At 40.8% G+C, this 15,166-nt stretch overlaps 1 protein-coding gene and 1 long non-coding RNA gene across 2 annotated transcripts in view; one reads left to right on the top strand and one right to left on the bottom strand.

The window, feature by feature from the left end:
- Positions 1-1,762: 1,762 nt before the first annotated feature.
- Positions 1,763-15,166, bottom strand: part of LOC105383569 (progestin and adipoQ receptor family member 3) — a 31,895-nt gene continuing 18,491 nt past the window's right edge. Inside the window, exon 7 of the mRNA XM_038119388.2 lies at positions 1,763-3,131. Coding sequence (XP_037975316.1) covers positions 2,967-3,131 — 165 coding nt within the window. The 3' untranslated portion in view covers positions 1,763-2,966. The remainder of the gene's footprint in view (positions 3,132-15,166) is intronic.
- LOC125489306 lies at positions 4,501-10,445 on the top strand. The gene is made up of 3 exons (XR_007266873.1): positions 4,501-4,870; positions 5,006-5,153; positions 9,914-10,445. It is a non-coding gene; the product is annotated as an uncharacterized LOC125489306 (long non-coding RNA).

Raw genomic sequence — 15,166 nt, 5'->3', positions numbered from 1 at the left:
GTATTTGAAACTACTACAGACATTGAAGAAGCCTAAAACAAAGTGGTCAATGCAATACAGGAAGAAGGCACTAGGTTCTGTGCAATGTAACACACGGGAAAGAAGTCTAAGCTATCAGGGGAGACTCTTGGACTTACGGAGATAAAACGGCTTGTGCTGGACCATTCCGTCAGAACTAGAGGCTCTCAACAAAATGATACGCAAGGCTATTCATCGTGACCTCAGGTGCTTCAACACACAGCGGATTGAAGAAGCTATTAAACAAAACCGGGGATCGAATGTCTTTGCTAAGCAACTTGAAGGGACCCTAATGACAAATTTGTCAACCAGCCGTAGCAAAATCGACGATTCTAAGCTGGAGATACTCGCAGCGATCAAGGACTTCTATGCCCAATTGTTCGCTTCACATGCGCAACATCCAGAACCCCAGATGTGTAGGTTTATTGTTTTTCAAGAAAGGAGACAAATTGCTCTTAAAAACCTATAGACTGATCACACTCTTGACCACGTGAATAAGATGTTTATGTACATTTATAACAGTCACATCACGAGACTTGATTTGTTGAATTTCAGCCGCTGGAGCTTGCCGGATTTCGTGGAGGCTACAGCACCGTCGACCACATACACTCAGTTCGGCAGATTATACAGAAGAAGGAAGAATAATCGGCCTCTGTGCCTAGCTTTCGTAGACTATGAAAATTTTGACTCCGTCGAGATCTGGGCTGTTCTGGCATCCTTGCAGATATCTCAAATAGGTTGACGATACATCGAGGCGCTGAAGTGCCTAAGGACACTGAAACGATTACTGTCCAAGTAAAGAACCAGCCACAAGATCTATCCATACGCAAAGGGGCGTGAGGGAGGAGAACGTAATTTCTCCGATACTGTTCCGTAATGCATTGGAAGATGTATTTAAAACTCTGGACTGGAAAGGACTAGGCATCAACATCAACAGTGAAAGCATATTGTCATTATATTTTGTTAGCAATATGCACATACGTCTATATGACATGGCAATAATTATTTGAATGCGCCCCACTGATGTTTATACGCCGTCTATACGCCTCTCTGACACGACACAAAATTATTGTTACATCGTATACGCCTTTATGTTATTTATTAATATCACAAAATCTAGTTTACTGAAAATTTCAAAATAATTACAGAACGTGTATTACTAGTATAGGAATCGATTGGCATGAAAAACGCAAAATCGATTTTTAGCGCATACGCCCCTCTGGCATGAAGCCCGCGATATATAATATACAAAGTCCTTGCATAGCAAATAGAAGTACAGTAGCGTCATCTGTTGTTGAGTTTTTCAGGCAACTTTGGAACAAAACGTTACTGCTACTCGACACTAGAGGGCGCTGTAAATAGTTATTTTTTAATGCACATCGACATCCATGTGTGCTGAAAAAGTTCTTAAACAGTTTATTTTGGACCATTTTAGTTTATTTTGAAATAAAAAATGAGTTTCAATTAAATAAAGCGAGCTCTCTATAAAACACACGCTCGATATTCTTTTAAAGGGGGATATCCGATTATATGAATATGCAATACCCGTCCCGTAACACACCTGTGTAATCTGTGTTTATTAATTACACGATTTCGTATCATTTTAGTATTTTAGTAAATTTATCAATATTAGACAATTCTTGTGGTGAGGCCCATAGACCTACTACACAGGTGAGGCTCTATAATATGTTTAGGTACTGTGAATTGAGATTTTATCACGGTAGAGAAAAGTTAAACAATATTATCAAATATTTCAAGTTTTATTTCATGTAAGTACCCATATCCAAATAATAAAATATAAACATAATAGTAAATTTAACCTTACAAGAAAAATAGAGCACCAATTAGAATTTAAGTAGCTTAGTTCCATGGGCCATTTTATTAATAATAAAGATTCAATCCTCCTAATTCTTACCAAATACTTCTAAGTTGGGATCACAGGTTATATGTAAATAAATGCTATTTTATAACAAAGGTGTACAAAAATAAATAAGTAAAAGAAACTAAAGTATTGGATCCTTCGACCGTATACAAATTAGGTTAATTTAAAAATAATGAATCTTAAAAAGGAATTCATATAAAATTAACTACTTACTAAACTAAATTAACAGTAGAGAGTGTATTAGGTAACTTTAGTTGAGCAAAAGCAATGCATTTTAAGGAATGTCTTTATTGTTCCCTGATATTAATAAATATCCGTACACAGTCATTATTTATTATTTATAGACGTGAGAATTCAAGCAAGAAGAGAGCGCATGATAAAAAAGTATGATTGTATAATGTATATTTTAGATTATTACTAACTTGAGCATAGTTTCATAATTGCCACTACCTACTTACGATTTATTTAGTTCTTGTATAAATACATTTAATCACAAGCAAATAAACCATTCAATAAACTACAATCGATATTCAATTATATGGTTTCCCTAGTCACCTAATCAATTTACATTTTATTAGTCACATCAAGAAAGGCCCCATAAAATTTACAATTTAACAACTTTCTACAATTTAATTTAATACCTACCTACTTCACAACGAGATAGTCTCAACAATTTATGTATATTTTAGAATATTTTCAGGCTCATATACATATTTTCATAGTATGTATCTACAATCTACAACAGGGGTGGCCAAATCAGCCGGATCGTGAATTCTGTTTCATCTAACATCATTAGTCAACAATAGTTCTTTGTTGGACCACTCAAGTTGGCCACCTCAACTCGACGTAGATAAACTCATTTAGGAAATACACTATGCACCAATCCCAGTAGCCGTATTTACTACGAATCGCGGTACAGTGAAATTTATTTACGTCGATAATAGAACCAGAGGATCGCCAACTTTTTTCCTGAATCACGCTGTTTCATATAAAATTTCCAGAATTATCTACACCATTCCATCATCCTTTAGTCCAATCCACTCGCCCACCCCTCTCACCCCCCTCCCTAAAAGATCCTCATGTTATTAGCGCAGCCGTGGTTCATGCGGTACTGCACGTACAGCATGCCCGAGTTGTGCCAGTAGTAGAGCGCGCCCAGCACCAGCACGTGCCACCACTGGTGCGAGTGCCCCACGTAGTCGCACTTGCCGGGGAACCAGCGCTCCGGGATCTGCCGACGGAGAACATAATTTTTAGAGCATTTCATCACATTTCTAATGGGAGATTTTCAACCGTAGACAAAAACCGATTATAGATGGCGCTAGTAAAACTTCATATTCAACAGCACTGCATATTTTTTTACCCGGCAAGGACTCCAGTTCTTACAGCCAATACAAAAACCCAATGTATGTGTAATTCAACGATATGCGATAACTAGCTGTTATATTATGCGTAATATTAAGTACTAGCTGTTCCCGCGAGCTTCGCTTCGCCTTAAAAAGTTTTCCCGTGGGAATTCCGGGATAATAAGTAGCCTATGTTCTTTCCCAGGGTCTAGACCGTATGTATACCAAATTTCATTCAAATCCGTTCAGTAGTTTTGGCGTGAAAGAGTAACAGACAGACAGACAGACAGACAGACAGACAGACAGACAGACACAGTTACTTTCGCATTTATAATATTAGTTAGGATTAAATAGTTTAAGACAGCTTTGTATTATTTATGACATCTTACGTTCCCTCAGAAGTAGTTATGTAACTCATAAAAAACGACAGGTCGGTATGGCCATGTATCGGACGATTTTAGAACTTCTAAACTGTCAAAGAAAATCTCCCATTAGCGGCCCAAGTTGTTAGCCTTGCTATGAGATCGCCGGCTTGTATCGTCTGGTGATCTATCATCAGCAGCCAATAACTATCTACTGCTGGACATAGATAAACTAATTTATATAACGCATTCGTTCTTACTTGTCACAAAAGGTAAACAATCGTAAATTGTTTAATAACATTTTGATTAAAAAAACACACAGAGATTGTTTCCCTTTTGTGCCAAGAAAGAATGAATGCAGTTTAATGTGTGTCCCAAGATACAGTAACGTTTATTTACGTCGATAACGATGCATGCTGGCAGTTAAGCATATATGCCTACCGTGCTAGGTACAATAGAACAGGGGGCCTACTCGGTAACGCGAAAATCGAAATAACGTTCAACGTTCGGGCCATTTTCGCACTCTGTAGGGAGAGTTTTACGCACGAACGAACGAAACAACGAAGTTTCGATTTTCTATACAAAATGGTACTCTGAACTTCAATGTCAAACACGTAATATTGAGTTTGACAGCTCATTTACTGTCAGTTTTACTTCAAATTTCACGTCTACACAAGAGGTAACGTTGAGATATTCGTTTTGCTGTAATTGCTGAAAATAACATAAAGAATGGCTAGGTATTTGCTGATGCAAGAAATTCTTCGGGACGAGAGAAGGAAAAGGCGAGAGGCCCTAAGAAGAAACTTCTGCTTGCACACAATTCCCGACTCTGAATTCGTAAATAACTAGGTACCGTCTGAGTTCCAAACGCTGTGTGAAGAGATTATCCCGTTTCTTCCTCCAAGGATACGACACCGGGGTATTGATCCCATAATGAAGGTAAAACTCAACAAGTATCTTATTTTCATATTACCTTTAACCATAAAAATCAGACGATAAATAACGTAAATATCAGACAATGATAAAACATAACTGACTAACATAATTTCCGGATTTATTTCAGATTTTGGTAGTATTAAACTTCTATGCAAGGGGTAGTTATCAAGGTGCCGTAGGCCTCAACAGCGATGTGACTCTGATTGCCTTATATTGAGTATTGATGCATCATACACATCATCATACATTGGGCATATGGGCCCAACATGAGATAAAAGCTCACATGGAAGAACTCTCAATACAGGGATAGACTACATACCTACTGGGTAAATGTTCCAAATATAAATTTATCCATTCTCAACCTAAACTATCTCAAAGCCCAAAGCGAGGTGATGGATGTATTATGTATGTTGGTAACCCAAAATAATAATGTATTAATCATTTCATAACATGTTCTACAGGTGACTCAGGGTATCCTCTCCGGTCATTCATGATGACTCCAGTGGACCATGCAGTAGACGACTCACCTGAAGGGCGCTACAATATAATTCAGAAACGTGCCCGTTCCACTGTAGAGTGCACATTTGGAATACTAAAAGGGAGATGGAGGTAGTACCTATTAAGCATTGTTCGGGCTGATGATGATGTCTGCCTGCCTGCCTGTGTTTGGTGCGTACTTCCAATGAAAGATGCTTGATGTTGATGCTGGTATAATAATTTATTTTACTTGAAAAATGATGATCGTTAGAATGTGTCGTGTTTGACGTAAAGTTGAAGGAAGATTGAATGAATGAATTTTTGATTGATTGAAAGTTTAGAGTGAAGTTATACAATGAAAATGTTGCAAGACTGAAATAAGAGTGAAGTTATACAATACAAATGTTGCTAGACTGAAATTTAAATATACACTATTTTGACTATTTATTTACTGTCCCTACTTCTTCTGAGATCTTGCGTGATGAGTGTGAACATGCCCCCCGCCTTGAAAGGATGGTCTTTCAACCGAGGATGTTGCGCTGGTCTCAGTCATCTTCTTCCCAGAGAGGACAGATTTTGGAGCAGGCACGGCGAATGACACCCTTCTCAGTGCGGATGTCTGCTACTCTGGAGATCCCATCTCTCCCTGGAACAGTGGTGATGATGCGACCCAGGTGCCACTTTAGCGGAGGCAGCTGGTCGTCCTTGATGAGCACGAGCGTGTCTGGCTTCAGGTCATCGAGTCTTGATTTCCACTTCGTTCTGGTCTGCATCTCGGATATGTATTCCTTGGACCACCTGGACCAGAAATGCTGACGGATCTGTTCCACTCGTCGATAGCGTGTGAGGCGGTTGCAGGCAGTGTTGCTGACGTCCTCGCAGAGCGGAGCAGTGAGTGGACGGCCAACCAAGAAATGAGCTGGACTAAGAGGATAGTAGTCGTGTGGATCTGAGGACAGAGGACTTAGAGGACGGGAATTCAGGACGGCTTGGATTTGTGCCAATACCGTATTGAACTCTTCGTATGTTAAATGTGAATTACCTATCACACGTCTCAAATGATATTTACATGATTTTACCCCGGCTTCCCACAATCCACCAAAATTTGGGCTAAAAGGCGGAATGAAGCTGAATTTAATGTTTTGACTTGTGGCGTAATCTATTATTTCCGAGGAACATTTACCTAGGAACTTAGTGAAGTCGTTCATCAGGCCTACAAAATTTCTACCATTATCGCTGAAGATTGTATTTGGCTTTGAATAGCGTGAGATGTGTCTCTTAAGGGCGAGAAGATAGGCCTCAGTTGATAGGTCCCCTACCAACTCCAGGTTTACTGCGCGAGTTGCCATGCAAACAAAAATGCAAACATAAGCTTTAACGGTTTGAGCGCCTCTACCTTTTCTATTTAAAATGTACACGGGACCCATGTAATCTACACCCGTATTGATGAAGGCGAACCCAGGGCTGATGCGTTCTGAAGGGAGGTTACCCATAAGGGGCGTGAGCGGTTTAGCGCGTAGACGTGCGCACCTCGCGCACCGGTGCACGGTCCGGCGGGCGGCATCGCGCCCTCGCACCGGCCACCACGTCTCGCGTAGGGTGTATAGCAAGGCCTGCGGTGCGGCGTGAAGCTGCCGAAGGTGCTCGTCCCGGAACAACAGTGTATTGAAGTGATGTTTGCCTGAAGTTAAAATGGGATGTTTTTTATCATAGCTGTAATCAGCTGAGTTTAAAAGCCTACCCCCTACCCTAATGATGTGATTTTCATCAAGAAAAGGATGTAACTTTGATAAGTTGTGTGAATTTTTTAATGTTTCTTGTTTGCTAAGTGTTTCATAAACACTAGGGAACGATTCTTGTTGTGATATTTTTGTTAATTTTGTTAGAGATTCGTTCAATTCTTCTACACTTAACGCGCCTGTCCTTTTATTATTTTTATTACGTGTGTTGTGAATGAAGCGCATCAAATAAGCAAAGGAACGTTTCATGCGATTGAATTGGGAATATCTTTCAAATGGAAACCAGTTATTATTATCTGAAGCATGATAACTCTGCATGGTTTGTGATTTAATCTCGGGTAGGTCTTGTGAAGCGCTTTCTACTACCTCGAGAGCTGAAGTGTCTATGGTTTCAGTGAAGTTACAATGAACCTGAGAATCATGATGTGTGCTGTTGTAAATTGGACCTGAAATGATCCATCCCAACTTTGTGTTCTGAAGGAACGGGCCATTGGCCAAGCGGATTTTACCTTCCTCAAGTAGATCCCAAAAGTAGTCGGCACCTATTAGCATGTCGATAGGCTGAGACATGAAGTATTTTGGGTCAGCTAACTGAATGTTGTCAGGTATTTTGAAGTTATGTTCTTGTATTGAAATGCTAGTTGACGGTAAATCTGATGATATTGTCTGAAGGACTAAGCATTTGATGTCTGCTGTATAGGAACTCGATAAGGACCTGATAGTGATGTCACAGGTTTGTGTGCTTTGTGTTACCGCGTTACCTACACCCTTGATTGTGTGAGTGGACTGTATTATTGAAGCATTCAATTGGTCGCATAAAGCTTTGGTGATGAAGCACCTTTGACTACCACTGTCTAGTAATGCGCGAGCTTGAACATAATTATTATGTTTATCCACAAGCTCGATGACAGCTGTTGACAACAGTACGGGTTCTATGATGGGAGACTGTGCGCTTAACGTCTCACATATTGTGTTAATGTTAAATGTGTGTGAATTGTTTTCAGTTGCTACAGGGGATTGATGTGTTTCTGAATCTAATGTGACTAACGATGAAGTGTTGTTATGTGTGCTTCCATTAGACCCGTCCTGGTGTAGAATTGAATTGTGTTTCTTTGTACATTTTTTGCACGGACCGAACCGACAGTCAGTTACTGCATGTCCAGAACGCAAACAGTTTACACATATTTTGTGTTGTGAAATGATGTTGTATTTATCTGAGATTGGCATGTCTAAGAATCTCTGGCATGAATAAATAGCATGCTTATTATTGCATACCGGGCAAGGTTTGTAATGTATATTCCTTTCCTGATGCGTTTTGTTGGATGATGATGATGAAGATACATTACAGTGAACCTTGGGTGTGTTTTGAGTGTGTGAAGTGTTATAATAACTGTGTTTGTTTTTGTGTGTGACAATAACAGTTTCTAACATGTTTGCTTTACGACCTAGGAACTTAAGCAGGTCATCAACCTTCAACCCTGGCTTGGAATCTCCGGCTTGTGACAGTGTAGATACTTTATGTTGTTCCCATTCTCTCTCAGTAACGGCATCTAGTTTGGAAACAACCATGTAAATAATCAAAGTGTCCCATGAATCTGTTGGCTCCCCGAGAGTATTTAAAGCACGAAGGTTCTTCATAATTGTGTCGATGAGCTTTCTTATCCAAGCCGGTGACTCCTTCGTCAAAGGTTGAAGCGAGAACAATGCTTTGATGTGGTTGTGTATGAGTAATTGTGTGTTGTCATACCTATTTGTTAGCAACTCCCATGCTATACTATAATTATGAGCTGAGAATTCCAGTGATTCAATAACTAGCCCCGCACTGCCCTCAAGCGATGATTTCAAATAATGAAACTTTTGAATTGCACTAATTTGTGTGGAATTGTGGACTAAAGACAGGTAGGTATCTCTGAATTGTAGCCAATTGTCATAAGAACCGTTAAAGCTTGGCAATGTGATGGTTGGTAGCTTGACTGATGATAGGTTAGCACAGCTGGGGTTGTTAGCGGACTCATCAATTGAGGTTATGTTTTGTGATTTTGCTATTAAGCTATAATATTTAGTTTCAAAGCTTTCCCGATATTGTAACGCGTCAGTAAGCTCTTCACTAAGCTCCTCTATTTGTGATTGAACTGTATTAAACTCATTTAGCAATGATGACGCGCCATGTGCTCTTAATTTAATTTCTATTATTTGTTCAGAGGTTAAAGTAAGCCCTGTGAATGAATCTAAATATTTTTCTAAATTAGTGAGCCTACCCTTTAGCACTCCCCTTTTACGAGTTAGTAAGCTAGAGTCGCTCGATTTAGATGGGGTATAAATGCCTGAAGCCACATCCGCACCCAACATTTTGGTCTATTGTAATGAAAGTCGAGGTACTCACGGTTATGATGATGTGATGAAGTTTGGTGACGTGTGATGGTGTGCTTGAAGCTAGCACGCAGTTTGCAGCAACATGGCAGCAACACAGCTCAAGGATGGCTGGAATAGATATGAAGTACGGTATTAACACAAGGGTAAGGGGAATCGGGTTGGAGTTCTCGGCTGGCACGTCTTACCGCGATGAGGCTGATTGTGGCTGCTCGTCGCTGGCGTGGCCTGGTCCTTTGTCCAATGCTCCGGGTCCGCTTACACGTGGTCAGGCTGGGTGGTCCAATTTTCTTCAAGATCCGGCTCGAAGGACCAAATGTTCGGGCTGATGATGATGTCTGCCTGCCTGCCTGTGTTTGGTGCGTACTTCCAATGAAAGATGCTTGATGTTGATGCTGGTATAATAATTTATTTTACTTGAAAAATGATGATCGTTAGAATGTGTCGTGTTTGACGTAAAGTTGAAGGAAGATTGAATGAATGAATTTTTGATTGATTGAAAGTTTAGAGTGAAGTTATACAATGAAAATGTTGCAAGACTGAAATAAGAGTGAAGTTATACAATACAAATGTTGCTAGACTGAAATTTAAATATACACTATTTTGACTATTTATTTACTGTCCCTACTTCTTCTGAGATCTTGCGTGATGAGTGTGAACAAGCATACTTAATCCAATTGCATTTATTCATAAATCAATTAAAACATTAAACTTACCTACACAACATGTCTCATTATTATAATACTTACCAATTAAAAGAGTTTAAATAAAGTTTTTTTTCAGATGCTTATTAGCCGCCAGAGAATTAAATTACACTCCTGAGACCGCTGGCAAAATTGCAATTGCATGCAGTGTATTGCACAACATGTGCATAGATGCTCGGCTCGACCATCCTGAATTAGCAGAGGAGGACCTCGCAGCTGAGAACGCCCTGCCCATTCCCCAGCAAGCTGCAATTCCACAAGGACGGGCATTGGAGGAAGGAAGAAGAGTATGCAGAGTACTAATACATTTATTAGAGGCATAATATGCCCCCGGCTTTGTATGGATATACTTATATAAGACAAAACAATCCTTATTGTGAGGTTGTAGAAGAGATTACTTTTAGTAATACGGCCACTGATTGTACTATTTCTTTTCTATGTTTGTGAAACTGTTTCTGTTTGTGTGCAATAAAGAGTATTTTATCTTTACCTACCTATATTTTTTTAATTTTCATTGTTTCTGGTATGAATGTGTTTCTATTATATCCATAAAAATATGGTTTTACCGATCCTAAGATACTTACTTTGTGTGGATACATCTATTCATGCTAACACACTTATAAAGAATAAAACAATTTTTCTAAATGAGAGATTTTTATTTTTTGTTTTCAGTCAAATATTGCTACTTATTGCTTAAACACTAGTAAAATGCACTGTTTTCGCGCAGCCCCCCAAAGCATTCAGCTTTTGGGCGATTTCCTGCCACAGGCGATTGCTTCGCACTCTCCCATCTACGCTCCTCATACGACCGCGCGCGAGGTCTTGGTGCTCAAACAAGAACTCCAAGAGCTCTTGAGTCGTTGGATCTCTTCTGCGCCCGTTAGGGCGCAGGCTTCGGGTCTTGAGGAGTCCCTCTTTACCCGGGCTTCTGCTCCAGGGCCTACTAGCTCCTGGGTCCGTGGGGCCGCCTGTTCAGTCAGGCGGCGTCTGGTTGGTGTTCAACGTCTCAGTGAGCCGCCGCATCGACTGGTTGCCGACGACAGCAGCTCACGAGGGAAAAGAGCTCTTGAATCTGCTCCGTGCTGCAGTTCCCAGACCCAGCCATGGTAGAAAGAAATTTACTTTGGCGCGTTCAACTTCAACTTAACTTTATTTTGTGTTTGATTTTTTTATGAGCCTCTTTGACAGAAAATCACAGACTACCATAGTGAAAAAAGAAGAGTAAAAATATTTTGATTTTATCAAAAATTTGTAATTTAAACGTCTCTGCGTGAAAAATCATTTAAATAAATCAGTTTAATGTACATAAAAACAAACAGCGCATTTTAATTTTACGTAAAAATGATAATATGCAATGTTTTAATAAAACCGGTAATTTACCGATAAGCCACTTGAAAGCCCAACCAATACATTCATTCATTACACTATTTCGTTCATTCACGTAGTACCTCTATGATTTGTCTATGATTTTCGAAGAACGTAGCGCGGCCGAAGTTGGTACAGAGTACCGATATGCCCAGTGGCGGATTTACCTATAGGCCAAAAAGGCCAGTGCCTAGGGCGGCAGATTTAGAGGGGCGGCAAATTTAGCATTTTTTATTTTACAGATTTTTTTAATATAAATTTACGTGTACACAATCTACATATAAATAAACGCACTGTCATATAATCAGTATGTACCTGTAGGCGACGCATTTATGATTTAAATAATTTTATAAATATTCACTGAACATGTACAAACGTATAACACCTGATTGTGTCAAAATCATTACATGTGCTGCCATCTATTATTTTTTGTGCGCAAATAAAGGCGGCGGTAGTAGATAGGAGAATTTTGATTTTAATTTTATATTGACGGCCAAACCGTATTGCATGTATTTTATAGTTTTGTTATGTATAGTATATAGCATGTATTGTATAGTTTTGATATGTAGGTATTGTATAGTATATCATGAATTAATATTATCTGTATAAAAACTAACCAATAAAATTAAGATAGTTTTAAGAACACTGTCACACATTAACACCAGGCAAAACAACAGCGATGACAAAAGGAGTGTGTGGCCACTGACAGGCGTCTGTTAAGTTCTCTGAAGACAGCTGACACTGGCCCTACCCTTCAAATGTTTGTTGCCATTATAATTGTAAGTGTGACTGTGTGAAACAAAGAAAAAAAAAAAAAAAAAAAAAAAAACAAGAAATGCACAACTGGGGGTTTTTAGTCGGTTAAAGGCCGACACTACCTGGGTCCCCTTCCCAGGTGTCTGTGTAGATTTTCCTCCAGGAGTGCAAAAAAAAAAAAATATTAATAATATATAGGTATATATATATATAAAAGATAAAATATATATATTATAAGCTTCCACATTGAGTAGTGAGTAGTTAAAAGATGAAGACAAAAAACAACCAAACTCTCACAATACATTGATCTCTCAAAAAGGCACGGACATAAAGTCTGTGGAGTGATAATAAAATCTTTAAAAAAAAAAAAAAAAAAGGCGGCGGTAGTGGAAGCGCGCCGCGATTTTAATAAAATAACTACCCTTTTTTTTAGTCCGTAACTAGCAGCATCACCATACGCTTGCACCGCCGTCGCATAACCGAATTTCGAGTGTTTTTCTTGTACATCCCCTACAAAGTCTGGTCTTCGAGCACGGATCGTGTCCAGCACAATGTTTGTGACACCTCCGAACAAGAGATTACGCCGAAGGTTGCGCGAGCAAGTCGATGCACACGACGAGACCAAACCCGGTAACGTGGCCGCCATGGAGTTACCTAAGTGTGAAGTTCTAGATCGTGAACCCTGTGTCCCCACCACGTCACGAACCAAAGAGGAGAACATTCACGACCAGCTCCAGAAGAATGCTACACCCTACAAATCCGTTATAGAAGGATCGAGAGCATCGTCGAGGTCAAAGAGGTCAACTGCGTCATCAACCGCCAAGCGCAAGCAATTGGAACTAGAAGCTGCCGAAGCTAAGGCAAAAATTCAATTGCTGCTGATAGATAAACGCTTGGAAGCCGATTTAGCCAAGATTGAAGCTGAAGAAGAAGAGTCGGATGAAGACACGAGCACGACGACTATTGATGATCACCGAAGGTCTCAAGTGGAGGAGTGGCTGAACCACAGCCAGCAGGCGGGCCCCGCCGGCGCCACCAGCCGGCCGCCGTCGCCGCCTCCGCCACCCGCGTCTGCTCCGCCGGCCCCCGCGCCGGCCGCGCCCGCTGCAGGTGTCCCCGCCGCTGCACGCCACGCACCTGTCCAACACCAGGATCAATCATTGTCCAGCATCAGACAACTAGCGCTGGAACTGAAGAATATGATGGTATCATCACCAGCGCCCCCAGATGAACGCCTCCTCAGTCGCTTATCAACACCCCGTGACCTACCAAGCTTCGGTGGTGATTGTATTGAGTGGCTCCACTTCAAGACTGCGTATGATGAGTCTACCCGTGTGTGCCAGTTCAGTGACTCCGAGAACTTGTGGAGATTGCGCAAAGCACTTCGTGGTGAAGCTCTGGAAGCTGTCACCGACCTGCTGATCGGCAACACACCGCCGGGAGTCGTCATGGAGTCGCTACAATTGAGGTTTGGCCGATCTGATATTATTATTCAACGCATAACTTCGCAACTGAAGAATTTACCTAGCATGCCTACTTATTATCAACAAAATATATTTAATTTTGCTGTAAAAATTAATAACTGCGTTGCATCAATAAAAGCGTTAAATCAAGATGATTATTTACGCAGTCCAGAGCTTGCTACAGCTGTTATGTCGAAGTTACCGAGCACATTACTAGGTAAATGGACTGATTATGCCTACAGTAACTTGTCACAAAGCATGTCTAAGCTAGAAGTATTAGCTAAGTTCCTAAAACACGAAGCAGAGATGTTGTCATTCGTCGGGATAAGCCAGCCGCCGGATAATAAACAAAATAACATTCCTCAGAAGCGTGCATACGACAATAAGCCTTTTAATCGACCTATTCTCGCCACTACAAGTGTTGAAGTTAATGCGAGTCTGTGTAAATTTTGCAAGAAAGCAAACCATTTGTTGCCAGAATGTCGTGTCTTCAAAAGAACAATGCGAAGAGATAGATGGAGATTCGTAAAAATGCACGGACTATGTTATTGTTGTTTAGTCACGCGCCATGATAAGAACAGCTGTGATGCGCCCGTGTGCGACGTCGACGACTGCGGACTCGCACACCACCGTCTGCTGCACTGGAAGAAACCCGGACCAGCTGATGACATTGACACGAGTTCAATGTCACCGCCGCCGCCGCCGCCGCCGCCGAGAGATACGGTGGCCCACGTCGCCTCCAGCAGTGACGTATCCGCGACGTCATCGGGTGACGTCATGCTCAAAGTGGTTAAAGTGAAATTGTGCGGTCCTAATGGTGTTGTGTGTACCTATGCGTTATTAGATGACGCCGCGTCAGTGTCACTCATAGACTCCGAATTAGCTAACCAGCTCGGACTCGAGGGGCAGCAATCAAGTGCCGTAAAGTTCATTGATGCATTCGGACTAGAGGTGTATCAATCAGACGCGCCCAAAGTGTGTACTTCGATATCCGGCCAAGATAATGACAATAGCTATGACATTACGTTGCGCAAAGTGTCTAAGTTAAACCTACCTATGCAAAACCTATCTGTTGTAAATAATATTACTTCTGAGCATCTGTTGCATTTAAAGAATGATGTGTGTAATGAAAATGTTGTTCCACGATTGTTAATTGGTGAAGATAATTACTTTCTTTTAGCACCTCTCGATGTAATCCATGGTAACAAAGATGAGCCGTATGCAACGCGCTGCCGCTTAGGTTGGTCCATTCACGGCTATTGTGGTCGCTCTCACTACAATACTCACGTAAGTCAACATATTTTCCATCTCGCTCACTCTGATAGCAACGACAACTTTGATAACAGCCAAATTAATGAATTAAATAACTTGATGAAAGAATATTTTTCATTAGACTCCATCGGAATATCGACCTTATGTCGCGAAAACACGGCTCATTCCAGAGCACTTCATATTTTAGATGAAACTGCGCGACAAATAGGAGAACAATGGGAGGTCGGTTTACCGTTCAAAACTGATAACTTTATTATGCCTGAATCGTACGGTTATGCTCATTCACGGCTACAAATGTTAAATAAAAAGTTTCAGAAGGACACCGGATACGCCGAACACTACCGGAAGGAGGTGCACAAGTTGTTCGAGGACGGCTACGCGCGCGAGCTCACGGAGGACGAGCTCGCCGCCGACCAAGTATGGTATCTCCCACATTTCGGCGTCCAGAACCCCAATAAACCGGGAAAACTCAGATT

This window comes from Plutella xylostella, chromosome 12 (genome assembly GCF_932276165.1).
Source record: "Plutella xylostella chromosome 12, ilPluXylo3.1, whole genome shotgun sequence".
NCBI classification, from domain to species: Eukaryota; Metazoa; Arthropoda; class Insecta; order Lepidoptera; family Plutellidae; genus Plutella; species Plutella xylostella.
This window is presented reverse-complemented; position numbering and strand designations above follow the sequence as displayed.